This window comes from Numida meleagris, chromosome 13 (assembly GCF_002078875.1).
Source record: "Numida meleagris isolate 19003 breed g44 Domestic line chromosome 13, NumMel1.0, whole genome shotgun sequence".
NCBI lineage: Eukaryota > Metazoa > Chordata > Aves > Galliformes > Numididae > Numida > Numida meleagris.
The window spans coordinates 13,182,857-13,202,985 of NC_034421.1; the positions used below are offsets into that span (position 1 = coordinate 13,182,857).

The 20,129-nt window shown below is 60.8% G+C and overlaps 1 protein-coding gene across 3 annotated transcripts in view; it reads right to left on the reverse strand.

The window, feature by feature from the left end:
- LOC110405889 (coronin-7-like) overlaps nt 1-20,089 on the reverse strand; it is a 36,155-nt gene extending 16,066 nt beyond the window's left edge. The window contains exons 1-9 of one of the 3 annotated variants that reach the window (XM_021411710.1): nt 19,985-20,089; nt 16,607-16,703; nt 16,292-16,366; nt 14,537-14,607; nt 14,227-14,410; nt 13,488-13,564; nt 12,440-12,490; nt 5,247-5,333; nt 4,632-4,714 (exon numbers count right to left, since the gene is read on the reverse strand). In XM_021411710.1, coding sequence (XP_021267385.1) covers nt 4,632-4,714; nt 5,247-5,333; nt 12,440-12,490; nt 13,488-13,564; nt 14,227-14,323 — 395 coding nt within the window. In that variant the 5' untranslated portion in view covers nt 14,324-14,410; nt 14,537-14,607; nt 16,292-16,366; nt 16,607-16,703; nt 19,985-20,089. Of the gene's footprint in view, nt 1-4,631; nt 4,715-5,246; nt 5,334-5,740; nt 5,877-12,439; nt 12,491-13,487; nt 13,565-14,226; nt 14,411-14,536; nt 14,608-16,291; nt 16,367-16,606; nt 16,704-19,199; nt 19,340-19,984 lie in introns of those variants that run through there. The other 2 variants (XM_021411709.1, XM_021411711.1) reach the window with 2 other exon arrangements.

Consider the following 20,129-nt stretch of genomic DNA (forward strand, 5'->3'; position numbering starts at 1 on the left):
CACAGCTTTCACCTTGCACTTTGGGGTTTCATTCCACAGCCCTCCTTCTGCCACCTCCCTGCTTCCCCAGCACTGAGCTTCTGTGCCAGGGTCCCCTGGGCACCACACCGGGCGCTGCGGCTGAGCACAGCCCTGGCGTGCAGGAACACAGCAGCAGGGGCAAAGCGTGCTGCACTGTGGCACTTGAACCCTCTGATACTTGGCACTCACCTCTGCACCTGCATGGCTCTGCAGCTCAGCTGCACCCAAAAAGTGCCCTTGCAGCCCCAAAATTGCCCTCACAGCCCCAAAAGTGCAGCCTCAAAACCCCCATGGTTCCCTACGCTAAATGCAGAAGTCCCCCCAGCTGCTGCCAGCTCCACTGCAGCCCCGAGCAGATGAGTGCGGCACATTGTGCGGCGCTGCTAATTCCTCCGAGCTGAATCAGCACAGGGAAGGGATTGCAAAACCCTCTGACATGAAACCAAAATAAATCCCTTTTGCTGTTCAAGCCCACAGGGTGGTCACTGAGCGCCCCGGGGACAGGGCACTAAGGCTGGGGCTCAGCAGGGAGTGGGACACGTCACAGTGTCCCCCAGCACCATGCTGGGTACCCGTGGCTGCAGAAGAGCCCCTGCAGGACACGTGGCTTTGCAGGGCCACAACAGGGGTGCCAGGGTCCCCAGTCCCCTGCCCCGGGGTGAGGGACGTCCACAGGGAGCCGGAGGAGGGTGGTATGTTGTCAGTGTCCTGCAGCCCCCGCGCACTGCGGTGAAGCCTTGGCTGCCAGGAGGAGCTTGTGGAAAGGCAGAAATATTGCTGGCTTCCTGGAAAGCCGACGAGGCCGGGGCTGGGGAGCGGCGGTCGCCCGCAGTGGCGGCTGTGGGCCAGCGCGAGGCCGGGATGGGGCTGTGGCCCATCTGGGAACGATTTCGGCAGTGACGGAGCTCGCCACACTCCCGCCAGAGCAAGGCACAGGGCTATTTTTACACGGCGTGATGAGCAGAGCGGGCTGCAGGGCTACACGGCATTAACCCCTCCAAGCAGTGATGGGGACACTTCCATGTGCCAGATGTGGGCACCAGGAACTAGCAAGAGCAGAGAAAAAAGCCTGGGGGTGAGGGTTGGGGTCAGCAGGGATGCCCCTGTCTTGGGGATGGGTATGGGGACAGGGATCCGTCCTGCTCAGGGCTCTGCCACCGAGGCCTTGCTAATGGAGTGGGTGTTGTTGGAAAAGCCCAAAATGCCCAGTGCTACCCAAAATCATAGAAAATGGCTGCTAAGCGCTCGGAAAAGCCAGCACACATGGCTTCATGGCCATGTTAGGATAGGGGCAGGTCCTGCCGGGGCTACCTGCAGGGTATTTGGGATGGAAATAACCAACATGGGATGTGCGCACTCCTAGGATGAGCCCCATTGCAGCGGGGAGCCTTGCGAGGCTGAGGGTGTGGGGATCGCATCCAAATCTGCGTTAACAGTCCCAACACAGCCAATGAATGAAGTGACAGTGTGACACTGGGGGCACGTGCCTTGGCACACACGAGAGCTGGAGCCCTGCAGCTGGGAGATGCCGAGTGAGCAAATCCTCAGTCTGGGCTCTGACTCCGGCTCTGGAACATCGATGGGTGCAGTGGACCGAGCCTGTCCCTGGGGGGAACCACCCTTCACATCCTGCAGCCAAACAGAGCTTGAGCTCTCCAAAACCGCCTTCCTTCCCTGCACGCACCGCCCAGCCCTGAGGACTTCGCCCCACGCAGGGCCCCATCGCTTGGCCCTCCCAAAAACTGTCCCTGACCCAGTGCTTTCATGGCACCTGTGCAGCACAACAGGAATGTGGTGGCACTGCGGGGTGTGAGGATAGGCACCGTACAGGGACGCCAAGCAGATGAGGCTCCTGGCAGATGCTCCTGTCTTTAGAACCCAGCTTCCAGCGTTTTGGGGCTTTGAGGACACTGTGGAGACCCTGTGGTGCGGCACAACAAGGCACCACTGTTCTCATTGCTGCCGCTGTGTGGAGATGGCACCAGGCTGCGGGCGGCTGCATCGGGTCTGGCCACTGACCCCGCGGCTGAGCCCGTAACCCAACCCCACCAGTGCTGGTTACAATTTAGGGCAACAATAACCTATTGAGGCCCATTCCTGCTGCTCCTTGATCTAATTAAAGAGGGCCAGAGGGAAGACAAAACCCGATTCAAAGGGAGCAACAGGCGGCACGCTGGGGACGGCAGTGTGGAGTGGGGCTGGGGCCACCCACGCCTCCTGCCATTGGGTCTGGGCTGTGCCAGGTGTTGCTGCCCCATGCTTTCATAGCAAGATTTGTGCAGTTGCAAAGCTCTCACCTGCACAGATGGGATGGGCACCCCCAAAACATACTTCATGATGTAGAGGAGAAACTGGGGTGATCAGGCTCCCCTTCCCCCTCCCCAGGGATGTTGGGCAAGAACACAGCTACCCATAGGGTTCGGTGTGGGCACGGCACTGTGTCGGGGCTGGGCATGCTGCAGCAGTCCTCTATCTGCTTTGGGGTGCTGCTGGGTACCTGGGGCCACACAGGCGAGGGGCCCGAGGCGTGCTGCGAGCTCCCCTTCCTGCCGCTCGGCGTCAGTAATGAATGGTATGAGCTTCCTGCCCGCCCACTGATTGCTTCCTCAATGAGTCGCTGTGCGCCGCGCCGCCTGCATGGCCAGCACCAGGCAGCGCTGCTCCACGGCCACGTGTGCCCGTGCTCAGCACCCAAGGCCCAGTGTGCCCATGTGCAAACTTGATCATGATGGGGCAGCGGGGAAAAGATGATGGTGGCAATGAACTTGGGGGCTGGCACTTCTGGGATGGTGCCTTAGAGTGGCTCCTCCACACCCGGCCCCGAGGTGGCTGCATCCCCACAGGGTCCCCAGGTGCCGAGCGGCGGGTACAGGCTGTGAGCCCTGGGTGTGTACTACGAACACCTCCCTCCACTCACTGCTCCCCAGAGCCAGGCCCCGTGTGCTCCCGGCCCCTCTCTGCCTCCACCTTATCAGCACCGATTGCCACGCAGCTGCAGCCTCACAGAGCCACGGGCTGACACACCGTGCGCTGCCTGCCAGCCACATTCCTGGCGGCCGATAAAGCCGGCAGCCAAAATAACTGCAGCCTGCGCAAACAGGGCTGAGCGCGGCCTCACGTCTGGATCCAATTTAGACGGGCTGGCTCACCCCAGCCGAGTCCTTGCGTGTGCAGGGACCGAGCAGCAGTAGGGTTTGGGGTGATTCCTGCAGGCATCGCGCAGCTGGGGGGTTCTGCATAAAGGGCCCCAAAGCATCACACACTTTGGCCGCGTGCTGCGTGCATGGCTCCCCTGGAGGAGGTTCACTCCGGGTGCTAATGGCACACAGGGAGGCGGCTGCAGCCACAGCCCAGGAGCACCCCACCAGCACGGGGGAAGGAGTGTTTTCCCCTGCAGCAGTCTCACTCTTTTGGAGGCACAGCCAGCTGAGGCTGCTTCTGCCTATTGTCCCAGCACAGCTAGCAAGCCCCGAGCCCTGGGAGCTTGCAGGAGATGAGCGATGCTTTGAAGGCTCCCGCTCTGCCTCCACCCCTGGCTGCTCCCTGGCCACCATGCTAGGCTGACCTTCCCAGCAGGGACATGCCAGCTCTTCCGCACCACAACACTGGCCATTCCTCTCCCCTCTTGCAGGTCCCAGCTGCTGTCTCAGGGCTGGCTGCTCATGTAGGGACATGGTAGGGCAGCCAAGGGCTGCTTCTGCTGTCACAGCTCACTCAGCTCCTTGCCAGAGGCCACGTACCGGCACCCAGCTGCTCTGATCACCTAGTCTGCTCCATCACCCTGGCCTATGATGGAGCCAGCTCAGTGTGCAGTGAGGGTCACAGTGTCCCCGCTGCTTTGCCAGCAGCTCTGGGGAGAGCTGGAGGCTTCCAGCACAGTGCAGCAAGGGCCTTGCCCCAAGCCTCCATCACTCTGGCAGGATGAAGGCACTACCTTCTCCTCTTCCTGCCTCTTGGAGTGGCTCCCATCTCCCTGCGTGCACCATGGCCAGCTTGCAGGGGTACATGGGAGTGGTGAGGCCAGCCTGAACTGGGGCATTTGTCACCTCGACAGCCCCAGTGGTGTCACATAGACAAAAGACATCATCATCGCACCTTGAAAAGAAGTGCTGACCCCTCACAGCCCTGAGAGCCACTGTTCCGCTTCCCAAAGGGATGCCCTGCAGGCAGCCCCTGCCACTAGGCAGCCTCTATGCTGCCACACAAAGCACCTAGCCGACCACGAGCAAAGGGCTGGGGCCAAGCTGTACCAAAGGAATTCACCCGCCTGCAGTACTGTCAGAGGCCTGGCTGTTCTCAAGCAACATACGCCACTCACAACACATGCAGTCATAGCCATCAGTGCTGTCACCCATCACAGTGCTGCTGGGGACAGACGTGCTGTCCCTGGCACTCCCACCTCCCACCCATCCCAAGCAATTGGTGCCAGGGACATGGTCTCCAGGCTTTCCCCTGGCTTTCTGGTTGAGTGCTGCTGATGCCAGGGGCCACTCACCAGCTCCTGCTGAGCTCACTGCAGGTCCCCAGGCAGTGGAGCACATCCCCACTCGGCACCACCGTGCTGCTCCGCCTCCCCCCTCAGCCACCCCTTGGTATGTCCCCATCCCTACCCAGATGAGGTGTCCAGTGCCAAGGTGAAAGTCGCACTACTGAATTTCCGTGTGTCCCAGAGCTTCACCTCTCGCTCACGCATCTGCAGGGACAAAGACATGGATTGCATCAGTAGCCGCTTGGCTGGCTCCATGTCCTCACCTTCCTTTGCCTCCAAGTATTATAGCACATGGTTACCCCGCTCCTGCTACCGGGGGGACACAGCTGAACGCACTCAGCACCCTGGGCTGTGAGGGCAATGCAGGGTGGGTAGCAGAGGGGCTGTGGGTATGAGGGCCAGTGGCTGCTGTCCCAGCAGCACCATGGCCAGGAGAGCCCAACATGGATTGCTGTGACTTGACACGGCTGCAGCCAGGGTGTTGCAAGGACAGGAGGTGGCCGGAGGGTCTGCCACCCATGGGGTCAGAGAGGAGACCTCCTCCTTCCCCCTGCCTGCTCTTATTGAGACAGGCCCCCCTAAAAGCCCCTGGGGCTGCTCTTGCCTTGCAGCCATCATGCTGGCCAGGAGCCCCAGGCTGGTGCTGCAGAGATACACAGGGAGTCCGCGCCATGGCCTTGGCACGGGGTGGGAAATCCCGGCTGGCGCAGAGCTGCCCTCCCAGCGAGGCCCGTACCTGGCTGAACCCCACGGAAATGAGGTAATCGCTGGCACCCATCCAGAGCAGGCGGGAGTCCTTGTTGTTCTCATGTCCTGGGACGCTCTGCAAGGCACACAGCAGACACAGCCATTAGCATTGCCACTGCCCACGCCGTGCAGGACCGTGCTCTACGTGCGGCTACAGCGTGACCGTGAGCAACCGCGGGGCTAAGTGCATGGGGCCGAGCTCACCCCACCAAGGGGTGCCCACAATGACAGTGGGATGGGGACAGGCTCCAGGCAGGGAGTGTCCCTGCGAGGTCACCTCGGTGATGCTGATGTGGTCACTGGGATGAGTGGAGGGTGGCAGCAGGGAACGTGAGCATGGAGGGATGGCTCCTGGATCCCAGCACCACCCATGGCTCTTCCTGCACCAAACGTGGGGCTTGGGGTCAGCGTGCTGAAAAGCTGCTCCATGCTGGCAACGTGACGCTTGAGCCTGGCCACAGCCTGGGAGCAAGAGGGACTTACTTCCCCAGTTGTATCCTGCACTCTTCATCCATGCCAAATCCCGGCTCAGGTGGCAGGTGCCCCACATGTGTCCAGAAGCTACCAAGACACTAATGGCAAACTGAGCCCAGCAGCGCTCTTCACACTGTCCTACCCAGCAGCCTCTCTCCTATGGGGCTGCTGTGGGGCCAGGACCCCCCAGTGCACCCAGACCTCACCCTGCTCTCTGCGGCACCATCCCCAGTCCCACTGCTGGGCCCTGGTGCAGCTCTGCTGAGGATGGGAGGGGAAGAGTTACAGTGCCGGCTCCCACGTGGTGCCCAGATGGGCCCTGCAGTTCCTGATGTGCCAGTAGGACACAGCAGCAGTGCTTGCCGTGCGACACAGGAGGTGCTGGAGCTCCCTTGCTCTCTCTTTACCAGTGCCAAGAAAACAGCCCAACCGCCAACGCTTCCACAGCCGTCACGGAAAGGCAGAGCTGAGCAGAGAGCTGTGCTTTCAGCACCACCACACAGCCCAGCACTCCTGACTCTGCTCCCTCCAAAGGACAGAAGGGACCCAGCATGCCCAGGGTGGGAGGCACACGGGAGTGGCACGCACACACTCCCCTGGCACCTGGAGGAGCTGTGTCCCCAAAGAGGCGCCGAGCCACCGGGAGAAGCCCTGGTGGGAGCCCCCCTCAGTGCCAGTGGGATGCCTGTCCTACGGAGAAGCTGCTGGGGCCCACAGCCAGGGTGGGAGAGGGCACATGGTGCCAAGCGCATCCCCTGCCAGGACAAACACAGCCATGCCAGCCAGCATGGCCCACGAGGAGTCAAGCCAAGTCTGGCGCTCCTTGCAGCAGCAGCAGGATGTGGGGAAAGATCCAACGCATCTCCACTGGCACTGGAGACCTCTCTGGTGGAAAAGACCCCCTGATACTGTCCTCCTTTCCTGCTCAGTCCCTCCCACTAGACCCTGCATGGCTCCAGGACCAGCGTCCCTCCAGCCCTGTCCTGCTCCCAGCGATCGAGCAGGTGATGTGTCCCCTGTGCAGCTTGAGGGCTGTGTCACTGCAGCAGGGACAAGGAGGGCCCCAAAGTGGGGCAGTGGGGTAGACGGCTGAGGGTCTGCTGGCCCTACCCAACAGCCCGGGGCCTTGCTGCTAGATGGAAAGATGGAGCCGGTATCAGGGCTGAGAGGGGAAGGAAACCCTGGGAGCCGGGGCCAGGAGAGCTGGAAGCCCAACCCCAGCCAGGGTTGTCAGTGAGGAGATCGCTTCTGCACCTGAGCCACCCGGCTGCAGCAGCCAAAATTTGACAGCTGGAGATTTGATAGCCTCACGTGCTGGCTCTGCTGGCTCCCAGTCCCATGGAGCAAGCAGCACCAAGGGAGCCAGGGGTGCCAGCCCCGGTGACACAGCTGGCAAGGGGCAGGGAATGCTCAGTGGCAGTGCCTCCCTGCAGCACACGCAGCTCAGCGGGAGCTGAAGTACTCCCGTGCACAACGTGTTGGAGCCACGGATGGTCCCCAGCTGGGTGGGATGAGGCAGAGCATGCCAGAACGCGCCTTCAGATCACTCTGGAGAAGAGATGGTGCTGGGACCCTCGCCCAGCCCAGCCCCGTGCCCTGGCGGGGCCTCGCCGCTCACAGCCCACGTTGCGCACGCTGCGGCGGGGAAACATGTTTTCTGCATTAGTTCCATCCCGGGCTGAGCAGTACGTATGTCAGCAAATATGCGGGAGGCTGGGGCCGGGGCGCTCCGGTTTCGGAGGTGGCTCAGACACCAGGCTGCGCAGATGTTGCCAGAGGTGAGCGTGCGGGGCCGCATGGCGCGTGTGCCGCCCCACCTAGTGGCAGCCGGTCCCAGGGGGTCCCCAGAACCCCCACCTGTGTCCTGTGCAGGAGGCAGATGCCGAGGTCAGGAAGGGGGTGGTGTGAGTGGGATGCTGAGGTCGCACGAGAGCCCCAGAGTGGACGCAGGTCCATGGGGCTGCCAGAGCTGGGCAAGAACCCAGGTCTGGAGACAGGCGATGCTGGCAGCTTCCTTGTGCACCCACTGATCAGCTCAATCCCAACACCCTCCTGCTCCCCATCCTGCCCCAGCACACACAGCAAGTCCGTGGGGTCCCCAGCCCTGTAGAGCCCCAGGGACGCTGCGGGACGTGGGGCGGCTGAGCACTCCACACCATGGGAAGCACGGCTGGCGTGTCAGATGCAGCTGTTGGCAGCACAGCCACAGTGGGTCAGCGTGAGCTGGCAACAGCTGCCGGCAGATTTCGGCTCCTCGGCTGCCTAGGAGAGCCTGACACAAAGCAAAAACTGCTCCTGCACCAGGGCGATCCCAGCCTCCGCCTGGAATATTTACCTTTGGCCAGGGGCTGGGGAGCCCAGGGCAGGGCTGAGCAGAGGGGGGAAGCCCCCAAGCTCTAGGAGCCCTCGGTTCTGCCATGACCACGGCTGGCAGACCGCAGGCATCTGAATCCTGTGGAGAAAAGGATGGGGAAAGCAATTGCTGCCACCAACAGGCACGAGCCCAGGGGGCAGAGGAAAGGCTTCTTGGGGAGCCGAGGGGGTTAACCATGGTGCATCCTCCCCGCAGAAGAATGCGATCTCTGCTCACTGCCAAATCCCGCTCACTCCAGAGGTGGCCAGGAGTGCAGAGCAGCCTCTGGCAGGCCAGCCCCTGCAGAGCAGCTCCTCCAACAGACGAACACAGGGAGGGGATAGCACAAGGCTGGAGGGGCTGCTTGCCCCCAGAAGGTGGCTTTGAGTTCAGAAGCTGCACTCCTCCCAAAGCAGAGAAAGGAGGTGCTTGCACCCAGCGGAGCCAACCTCTCTGACAGCCATATACAAATTGCTCTGCCCTGAGCCTCGTGGCCATGCCACGCTCCCCTGAACCACACCAAAGCACAGCTGCCAGGCATCCAACAGGGATGGCAGACACCGAGCTTCTCCGCAGCGATGCTCCAGCAGCCCTACGCCAGCCCTGATAAGGGAAGAGTGGGTTTAGGGTGTGGGTGCCACAGTGGAGAGGGACCAGCATGGCACTCCTCTGCCCACTGGGCAGCAAGCTAGGGGGTTCCCAAAATACCCCAGCCCACATCTGCAAGCAGCAGCACAGTACGACTGTGACCCACTGACCCCACATGGCCATCCTCAGCATGCCTGCAGGATGGACCAGCACCCAGCGGAGGGCGAGCCCTTGCGCCCACGTAATGATGCTGGGGCTCGGCCCGAATCCTCCTCAACTTCCCCATGTCTGCAATACCAGTGGCATTCCTGCAAAGGATAGCCGAGGGGGAAGCAGAGCAGAGGAAATATAAACAATCCCGCACAGTTACGCTGGGGAACAGAAGCATGAGAGCACAGAGCGCGCAATGCTATAAATAGGCAGCCCAGAGCTTGGCCAACTTTTTCAAAGCTTCCCACGGTCTCCTTGGGAATGTGGGATGCTGCGGACCTTCCCTCTGCCCAGAGGAAGCTGCTGCTGAGGCTGGGAGTCAGGTACCCCCAGGGTGACCCCGGCGTGGGATACCGCGCCGCTGGGGTGGGGAGGCAGGCAGAGAGCCTCCCATGTCCTGGTGCTCCTTCCCCTGCTCAGTGGTGCGCAGCTGGACCCAGCAGCCAGGGACAGGGCCATTGCCAAGGCAGGATCCAGGGCAGAGGTGTCACACCAGCGTCTGCGGGGTCCTAGTGGTGGGCATGGCTGGGTGGCTCAAGCCTGGACAACTGCCTTGCCCTGGCGTTGCCCTGCCTGCACAGCTATAGAGGCCCACACCTGGCCTTGCTTGTGCAATGGAGAGGCAGGGCAATGGCTGGGGTGTGGGAGAGGGGCTGCAGGGAAGCCGTGGGCAGAGGTGGGCACCCCCAGGTCCCTACCTTCGCCCAAGACACGGCCTGCAAGGCAGGGAGATAACCCACTGTGGGGCCAAACACACCCTGAATTGTCCCCAGCTGCCCTCAGCCCCAGTCACACAAGCGTTGTGCTCCAAGGGAGCTCTATAAAACGTGAGTACAGGCGTGCACTCGCCCGGCGCGTGTGGCTGTTCCCTCGCCCCCAGTTCTGCCGAAAGAGCGTCGGGGGAAGTTTCTCGTGAGAACGAGCACAGTTCCTCTCCATCCCACACTGGCTGTGCTCAGCCGTGGCCCCGCAGCACGGCGTATCGGTGGCGCCTGCCCCAGCCCCATAATGTGAGCCAGGTGCTGGCCAGATGCACGCAGCCCTACACATGCCATGCAAGCGTGGGGGTGGATGCGGGACGCTGCATGCGGGGGACAGAGCTCTGCTGCACCAAATCAGGATGCTGGGAAAGCAATCAAGGGAGATGTCACCTCCAGCACCGCCAACACTATAAGCGAGATGCCACTTGGTGCCGTTCTGGTGACTCACCTGCAGTGTTGGCACCCTTCTGGCACCACGATCTCAGCACCGCCCCCACTGCTTGAAGGACCAGAACAACTGCACAGGCAAACCCCAGGGCTTGGTCCAAGCAATGCAGGAGTGCCCAGGGGCAGAAGGATGCTTCATGTCTAGGTGCTGCAGGGTTGGCAAAGGCTGGAGGGGAGAAGCACCCAGCCCTGTTATGGCTGCAGCTGGGAGTGATGGGATGAAATCTGCCTCCAACACAAGAGTCAAGGCAAGGAGGGAGACAGCATACAGCAGCTATAAGCCCTGAGCCCATGGGAGGTGAGGAGAAGGGAGGGGAGTGCAGCCTTGGGAGAAGTCAAGGCAGCGGATGGGACATGCAGGACTACACAAAAGGAAAACACCCAGATGGAGCTGTGCAGGAGGCACGATGGGACCAGCTGCAGCAAAGAGGTGACCATGGGCCCCAGGGGGCCAAGCAGCCACTGCTTGGGGCTCCTGGCCACTCCCAAGGGCAGCCTGAGGTCCCAGGCATGGCTGCAGGAGGCAGGCAGCCCGCATGCCCTCTTCGCTATCCCGCGGTCCCTGACATTGCGTGCACTGCACCCGCGAGACCCAAGAGTGACATCAGCCCCACGGCAGCCACTCCTCCTCCCTGCTCCTGAGGCTCCACTTTTAGCTCCTTCTCTTCCTTTTCCTCTGCTCTAAAAAAGGAATGGTTTAATGAGGCAGGCTTGGCAAATTAAGAAAACCAGCCGGAGGAGCAGCTCTGTGCTGAGCTTTGCTTTGTTGGAGGCATGCTGCAGAGGGATGGAGCTGTGCTGGCGGCAGTGCTGAGCCTGCAGCCACGACTCCAAGTGGGGCCGGCTAGAAAACCATCGCTCACCTCCTTCACCGCAGTGAGAACCAGGCGGCCTCAAAGCCAGGAGCTGGTGAGGCACTGGCACCACTCGGTGGCCCTGGCAGCACTTGGTTTCGTCACCACGTGGGCCCCAGGGAGCAGGAGCCCTTCCAGGCATCCCGGGCCTCCAGCAACAGGGGGAAAACACAAAACACAGGAGCATTATCCCTCTTGGCTAAGCCAGCTCCCTGCAAACTTCCAAAGGATTTATGGCATTTTAAAGTTTTCCCCTTCAGCACAGTACTTCTCCAAGACTAAACATCTTCATCAATTCTCAGCCGGACGGGGTTATGGCTGTGGTGCTGTGCCTCCCGGCAGCGAAGGTGCATATTTCTCTTGGCAAACTCTGAGTGCCGGCAAGGGCTCAGTGCCGGCCCTGGTCTGGCTCAGGAGGTGGCGGGGGGAAGTAAGCTGCCTGCTTTGAACAGACACCATCATTCACACGTTATTTTTAATAGCTCAGCTAGACAGAGTCCACCCGCCCCAGGAGACTTGGCTGGAGCCCACAGAGCTCACAGCATCACAGAAATGCCGTTATACAAAGCGACAGGACTGGCAGGGGAAGAACCAGAGGGCGGGGAGCTGGGGGCTGTGGGGAGATGTGGAGTGAATCCGGGAGCAGAGGCTGTTACCTCCCTGCAAGGTTGAACAGCCCCCAGAGGCATTCAGAGGATTGGGAGTGCTTCATCCTGGCTCGTTTGCATGTATAACTGCTGGATTTATACTTAACTACTGTATTGCTGTACTTATAAAGGCTGCCTCAAAGCACCTCTCATACCTGCAGAGAGCATCCATGGGCACTGGAGGCTGTTGGTCTCCCAAGCCCAGGTGCAAGTACACGATGGTACCAGGAGCCTACTGCAGCCATCCCATCCTGCTCTCCGCTGCTTCCCTCCCCTCCCAAAAGCCTCCCACCCCTTCTGCACGGGGAAACAACGGCTGTCAGCAGCCAGAGCCCCAAAACCACAGGAAGCCTCTAATAAGAGGCTGTTTAAACTTGACGTGGATGGCAAGGCCCAAGTCCTCTACTTATTTCCTAATCACTGTCATTTTGCTGAGCTGTGCAAATCCAGCTGCCCAACCTCACCCTTGGCAGGACGTTATTCCCAAAAGCCTTTTGCTCAGCTCCAGCATGGCAGCACAAAGCCTGGGAGCCATTCCAGAGCCCTCATGCCTGAAGGGCTTGGGACCACTGCCCGCAGGGCTCCTCCACAGGTAGGCAGCAGTGCCAAAGCCCTTCTGTTGTTCCTCCCACGCAGTGAACTGAAGCAGCTCACCAGGTGGAGTGGATGGGAGGGCAGGAGTCCCAAGTGCTGAGCCACACTGGGCCCCAGCAGGCAGCCCCATTGCAAGTGGGGCCTCCTGCAACAACAAGAGCCCTGCTGGGGCTGGGTGAGTTGGTTCACCTTACACCACAGGTGGGCAGCGCTGCCTGCACCATGCTGCACAGTGCAGCTGGGAGGGATGGTACCTGGGATGCAGCTGGGCTGGCTCGAGGGTCAAAGATCCGCAGTTTCTTGTCCTGTTGAGATAAAAAGAAAACAGAGGAGGGTTAAGGACCCCGGGGCCAGCAGGAGGTAAGGCCATATTAGGCAGACAGCTGGAGGGAGCCTCCTGCTCCTGCTCCTCCCCCAGCACCCACTCCTGCGGCTCACAGCACTCTGCAGGTCCCGCCCCATGCCTGGGCATGGGCACATCCCATGGCCTCACTGGGACCTTGACACCTCTAAAACTGCTCCAAAACACCCCCAAAACTGCTCTGCCTCCAAAGCAGAGCGAGGGCTGGAGCCAGGCCTCTCAGCCCCATCCTCCCAAGTGTTCCCTGGCACCCCAAGGGCAGCATGGAGAGCCTTTTCCTACCCCAACCCCATAGCCAAGTGCCTCCAGAAGGGCTGGCTGGGACAGCAGGAATATGCCCTAGTGCTAGCTCTTTTCCACGGGCATTTTGCAGAGAAAGAGGAGCACTGGGAGCCTTGTCTGCATGCTTGACCTGCATGCTTGGTCTCATCTCAGGACAACCTCCCTGCTTGACATGCAAGCTCAGTCTGCATGCTCAGCTGGGCTTGCACAGTCAGTCCTTGCTTGGCCTCTACACACAGCCTGGGGCCCGCCTGCTAGCTCAGCCTGCGCACTCAGTCTCCAAGCAAGGCCCGTGCACGCCCTGCACATTGGCGCATCCAGCACTGTACGTAGGCGACGAGCAGCAGGCGCCATCTAGTGCTGCCATCCCACTCACCAGCCCCAGTTCTGCCCTTTCTCCTCAAAATGGGGTCACCGCTTGCACCCCACGTTCCTCAGGTGTCAAGCACATTTATGGTCACCAGAGACATCCCGTGTGGGTGACGGGGAAGGTCAGCAAGTGCTTTGCCAGCAGCCTGGCCAGCATCTCGCTTAAGGCAGTCAGAGCCCAGCAGATGGCAAAAGACGAGGAAGAAGAGGACTGCCCACTCAGAAACACAGCACACAGCAATGCCACCATGCACAGATGAGGTTTCCAGCCCCATGTGTGCTCCACTCACCTTGCAGGAGGTGCCGAGCAGGCAGCCATCATGCTTCCAGGACAGGCTCTGCAGCTGGTCCCCATGGGCCTCCAGTGCTGGGAGGGGAGAGGACGGTCAGCGCCTACCATGGGCTGGGCACAGGCTCTGTCCTCTGCCAGACAGAGCAAGCCCTTCCCTCTCATCTCAGGTCTGGCACGGCAATTCTTGCAGCAGGAGCTCAGCTTGGCACCATACTGCCAAGCCATGCTGGTTTTCCACCTGAACAGTTTGTTTTTGCCAAAGGAAATCCTTCTGCTTGAGAAGAACACCATAGCCAAAGCAGATTTATCTTTCCCAGGTGGACCTCACGTTTGTCACACAGACCACAAGGCAGCTGCTGGTTTTCTGAATTCAAAGCCATTCAGTTCAAAACACAAACCATGACAGTGCTGGCACACTGTGCCCCTGTGAGCCTGGCCCGCATGCCCACCACCCCACACTTTCCAGAGTGCAGCACCCTTCATCCAGCCAGCCAGCCTCCTCTCACAAGCCTTCCCACTGAACCTTCAGGACCCAGGGATCTCGAGATGCAACCCTCCATTACCACTGGGCTTCTCAAGTGCAATGATTTGGCCTTTCTGAAGGGCCCATAGAAGCCAGAGCAGAGGGCAGGGCCCGCTGGGGACACTGTGTGAGCATCCCCACAGGGTAGGAGACACCAGGCTGGGTTGGCTCAGGCATTGTCTCTCTGCTCCCACATCCAAGAGACTGCGCCTACCTGTCAGCGGCTGCTGCTGCCCCACGTCCCACACGGTGACCCGCTTCCCCACGCCACTGGTCAGGATGCCATCTGCAGTTGGGTGGAAGTGCAGCATGTCCACTGGGCCCCCGCCAGGACCCAACGTCAGCCCTGCACTGCTGGGCAGCTCCTGGCCTTCCTCAGGCAGGCGCCAAACCTTCACCTGTGGCACCAGCAAACACGGTCAGACTCTGGTGGCCCATCCCAGCTGAATCCATCTCCCCCAGCCCTACAGCAAGGCCCGGGGACAGGCTGGGGACAACCACATGGCCCCGCACTGTGTACTCACCGTCTCATCAGCAGAGCCCGTGGCCAGCAGGAAGGGGTCAAAGGGTGAGAAGTCAAAGTCTGTCACTGCATCTGGAAGGTGAGGAGCAGAGACTCATCCCCACGTCACTCCCACAGACAACTTTGGGTCCTTCCCATGTGCACACAGGCAGCCAGGACAGAGGCATTTCAGGGGTGCGTGCTTTGCTGTGACCCTCCACGCTGACCTTTGGGACCTCACACCCCTCTGTCCCCACAGGCAGAGCACACCAAGGAACCCGTAGCAGCATGTCTCTGTTTAAAACAGCTTTCATTTCACAGCAGACATCCCCATGCCAAGCCACGGGCAGTGCAGGGCAGTAGAAGTGCCAACGGCATGAGGCCGTCTGCATCAGCCCCATGCACCCAGCAAACAAGGCTCCTTTGTCCCAGCCCTGTGCGGTGTCAGCAGAGCCCCATGGGAGCAGTGCTGGCACTATACTCTGCAGCCCCTCCAAAGCATTTGGCACACGGGTGAAAGTAGGTCACTGTGTACTTTTCCGCTTCCATGAGGCTGCTGAGATGCAGGCCCAGAAGGCACAAAATGAAAGGGATGTACTCTGGCTCCTGAGTTATCTGCTATGTTTGCCCTGAGAGAAGAAAAAAATCCCTTCTCTGCTTTGAATGCAGAAGGGAGGCGTTTCCCAGGCACCATCAGCTTCAAAGGGCTTCTGCTGAAATCCCATTAAGGGCTGCATGGCTCCACTGGCCCCTGGAGCGCTGCTCTGGGAGCACAGGCAGCTCAGTGGCACAGGGACGCCTGCCAGGCAGGGTGGAGATAGAGCTGGGCAAACAGCTTTGGGAAGGCAACGAGCCCAGAGATGATGGGCTGAGTCCCGGGAGGCACACAGCCTGAATGATAGCCTGGGGAAGCTGGGAAGCTTCAGGCCTCCTTGTTTAAGTGGCAGTTTGGCTGCCCTTGCAGCTGTGATGGTGACATGGGTCACTGTGCCAGGGCACAGCCCAAAGCCTCTGGCTCTCCCGCAGTGGAAAGCAGCACAGAGAGAGGGCCCTGGTGCCTGGCTCATCTCCCTGCCTTGGCTCACCTCAGTTATAAAGGGAGACTTTCCATCTGTTTGCCAGAAGGATGCAGCTTCCATCTGCTGCACCCCAGCTGAGTGACTACAGGGGATGCCATGCACAGGACAGAGGCTGAGCCATGGTGGAGACAGCACAGCTTAGGCACGCTGTGTGCTCCTGCAGCCATGCCAAAGCACTGTGTGCACAATGGCAGTGCTGGGACCAGCTCAACAGCCTGCCCCCATCTTGATGCTCTGTTGCCAATTTGGGGAAATGGGTGGACACTGCACTGCAGACACTGGGAGAAGGGTGCCCCAGGCTCCCCCTTCCCCAGCTGCCTACTGCCTCTGTGGCACACACTGTGCTGCCAGCAGCAACGCTGCCACTGGCCTATCCTTCTCCCCTCATCACCAGCTACACCCTGCTGCGATCACAGCTCAGTGTGTGCAGCCACACTCCGCCTCAGGGCTGCCTGGAGGCTGCTGTTTCACAGGCCTCTTCCAGGCGCCTTTGTGCAGGGTGCTTGGTTTAAGTCAAGGATTAGAATTATGCTCCCAGGGTGCTTTTCGCACTAGTCTGCTCCACTGACATTTTGTGCAATGAGTAACATGGTAAGGGTGTGCTAGAGGAAGCTCCTCAAGAGCTCGAGACCGCTCTGCAGTGAAGGGATTAGAATTTATTTCTTTCCTTTGCAGAAACCCAGCCTTGCCCAGCTCACCTGAGTGGCAGCAGAGCTGAGACACGGTCCTCTTGCCTCCATCCCTGCCCTCTAGTGGCACGATGCCCAGCACACCTGCAGAGAAGACACAGCAGCAGCTCACTGCCTGCCCATCGCCCATCAGAGCTCCCAGGAAGCCCCCACAATTTGAGACACTTGCAATTCAGGTGAAAAGAAGGGACTGTGGGGTGGACAGCACCTTCAGGGGACTTAGGGGAGAACCAGCTCCATGCTACATGGGCCTCCCATGCCGCATGCAGCTGGCTTGCCACCCAGCTCTGAAGGAAAAATTATACCACCCCCCAGGCACCTCACCTGCTGCCTCAGCACTGAAGGTGACCCAACGGCAGCTGGCCTTCACATGGTTCCCATAGGATGCAACAGAGCTGGCTCGGAGACCCCCAATCCAGGCCTGGGATGGAGAGATAAACCTGTGTTAAGAAATGGCTCTGCTTCGAGGGGAGCAATGTTTGGAGGGCTGCAGAGGAGAACACAAAGTAGCGATACTGCATCACTGGACAGCATCAGTACCAACAGAGTCCTTTCAGTGAGGGACATAGCATGACCTGGAGGCTGCTGGAGGCATGGCCATGAGGTTCTGCACAGTCATGACCCCTCTATGGGCTGGGGTTTGGGACCAGCTGCAGGTTAGGGACAGCTTTGCCACCACTCCACGGGGACAGGGATGGGAGCAAGCACCCCAGCTCTGAGTGCTGCCCCTCCATGAACCCATCCCAGCCCTTGACTGTCCCGTGATGGGAAGGATTCAGGGGGTTTTGTATAAACTAGTGGTGAGGAGTTAGAGATGGTGAAAAGGCCTCTTGGGCTGTGCTGAGTGAGGCACTGGCAATGGCAGATAAAATCCCTTCGGCAGTGCACATCCCACGCAGACACACAGCCAAAGAACTTCCCCACAGCTCCTGAATCAAAATCTCACCCTGGTACTCATTCCCCAACATCAGCAGTGTGTCGAGGAGCCTTGTGACACCGAGTGACACCGACATACAACCACAGCTCCATGGCTCAGGGCCAAGTCCAATCCTGCACAAACTTGATGTCGGGGCATCATGCAGGCGTCCTCATGGCTGCAGCAGACACACATGTCCTACAGCTGTGCAGAGCCATTTGCAGGACAGGAGCTGTTTGGCCCCAAACAGAGAGAGACCTGAGCTTCCTCTCTTTGCACAGCTTCCTCTTGGGGCCTGAGAGAGCAGCAGTTCCTGCAGCACTTCCTCTGGTCCTTGTCATAGCACACAGCGCAGTGACAGGCCTGTTAACCCTTCCCATGCCGGGAGCAGCTCCCGTCCCCAGACTGGGAGGGTCAGTCGGGGGGCCCCAGCCATAAAACGCCTGGAAATGTCACAAGAACACACTGCCACAGGGGAGAAGCAACCCAGCTATAATCCTGATGTTCACATCCTTCTTCCTCATCCAGTCAGGTCAAGCGTCTGTCTTTGCCTCAGTAAACAAGTAGCTCTGCTATGCAGGGACGTGGTGACGCTACGACACTCAAGCCTTCTGCCCCACGGAGCAGGGTCATGGTTCTCAGCTCCCTGTGACCAGATGGGAAATGCCATTCGGAAGACCCCTTCACACACAGCCCCAAAGCAGAGCAAATGACTCCCTGCACATTGTCATCAATGCCCTGCAAAGCATCCCCAGTGCAGGAGTCAACAGCACGGTGACAGGGATGTGTCTGCCTGCAGGATGCTGTAAGCCCCCATGCCAGACCCCTGGGCCCTTTGCCATGGAGCTGTGACAGTCCCGATGCCTCCATGTGCTCCCAGATTTGACACAGGGGTCACCAATGTCCCTTCCTATAAGACAGGCCAGTCTTGAGTAAGGATGTTTTGGATGGGAAGTTAAAGGGAACGAGTGCTGAAGCCAAAAGCCTGCAAGATAAACATGCTGGTGGCCAAAATCTTTTTAAAAGAAAGCAAAATCAAAAGACGTTTAGCAGCATCATCCTCCCAGCCTGAGCTCCCCACTTCAGGCCATACAGTCTATGCCAGTGGTACCACATTCCACACCCATCTGTTGCTGCAGCACAATGCATAAGCAGAGCAGCCTGCACCACGCCACCAGCCCACTGGCTCCAGAAGCCCAGGACAAGCTGCACGCTGCAGTAGTGCTCAGTGACACTCGATACAGTCCATCCCTGAGTGAGTATCTCCTCTCCTGCCCTTCTGAGTGCAGGAGACGAGGATGCAGGGACAGCACCGACCAAGCTCAGGGCAGACCCTGCCACCGCAGCCAGGATGGGCCACGCTGCTCAGCAGGGCTGGTTGTCAAATTTCATCACTGGGCAAGGGCCCTGCAGAGCCCAGCACTGGGCACTGCGCGGCTGCACACCACACGCTGAGGGGATGCACTGTCACAGATTTTGTGGGTGCTGGGACTTGGCCCCAGCCTGCAGTGCTTCCTCTCTGCCTGCGGAAGCGGGGTGGCACGAGCAGGGCGCGGTGCTCAGTGCCCAGCCGTGCACACTTCCCCACCCGGCACACACATTGCCCGGGCAGGTCGGGCACAGCCCTACTGCTGCCAGCTGGGAAGCACATGTATGGCAAGCAGCATGCACCAGGTGGGCAGCATGCACTGCCTCTGCCTGTCGTGCTCAGCCAGGGTCGCAGGGTGGGGGAGACGCAGCGAGGAGACTGCACGGGGCAGGGAAGCGACCGTAGTCGGGAGCCTCTGTGGGCACCGGGTGGGTACCAAGGAGAGGTTCGCTTGGGCGACGCCGCCTGCCCCGGGACATGGCACACGGAGGACCCGGACAGCCCCGGGGCCGAGGGTACCCAGCACGGCCGCACCCCGCCGGGGTTGGTGCCGGTCCTGCCCCGGTAGGAGAGCCCCAGCTCTCACCCGCGCCCCCCGGCACGGGCCGGCGGGGAGTGCCCGCGGCGCTCACCTCCCTGCGAGGCAGCCGGGCCTCGGTGTGCCGGAACTTGGACGCCTTGAAGCGGTTCATGGTGCGCCGGGACCGCCGCACCGCACGGAGCCGCGCCGCCCTTAGCTCCGCCCCGCCCCGCTCGGCCCCGCCCCTCGGCCCGGGCAGGGCAGGGCGCGGCCGCTCGGATCCGGGGAGCGAGAGTTCGGGGCTCGGCCCCGCCGGCGCGCGGTGGGCTCGGCGGGCCGACAGCTGCCTGCCCGCGCTGCGGCTGCCGCCTCCGGCGTCTGCCAGCAGCTGTTCCACGCAGAACACAGCGGGATGCCGGGAGGCTGCCGGCCCGCCCCCAACAACGAGCACAACCGTCGCCTGCGGCTTTCAGAGCCGGGCAGGCGGCAGCAGCCGGGATCCGACACACCGCCCCACGGCGCTGCTGCCAGCCCTCCCACGCACCGCAGAGCCGAGCCCGCACCGCGCGGAGCGCTTAAAGGCGCCGGGCCCGCTAACGCCGGCGGGACAGAAAGGAGCGGGGCCTGCCAGGAGCCGCCCCGCCCGAGCGCAGCGTGGGCTCCGTTAGCACCGGGGCAGGGAAACCGGCGGGCCTGGGGACGCGGAAGACCAAACCAACGAGTACAATAAGAACTGGGTTTTCTTTAAGAATCACAGAACGCGCTGAGCTGGAAGGGACCCGCAGGGACTGCCGAGCGCGGCTGCAGGGCCGCCATCTCCCTGTCCTCCCTCAGCCGCACAACCGGACCCGGCTGGGCCTCGGCTCACAAGGGATACCCCGCACTCGAAGCCCGTACCTCTGCGAGAATGCAGCCGCCACCGAGGGCGGAGAGGGAGGCCGCAGCTCGGCACACACCGGGCGCTGACCGCGGAGAAGAAGCGAGGCTTCGCCCAGCCCCATTCCCCCTCACACCTTCGCTCTCCCCTCACGCGTTCCCGCCC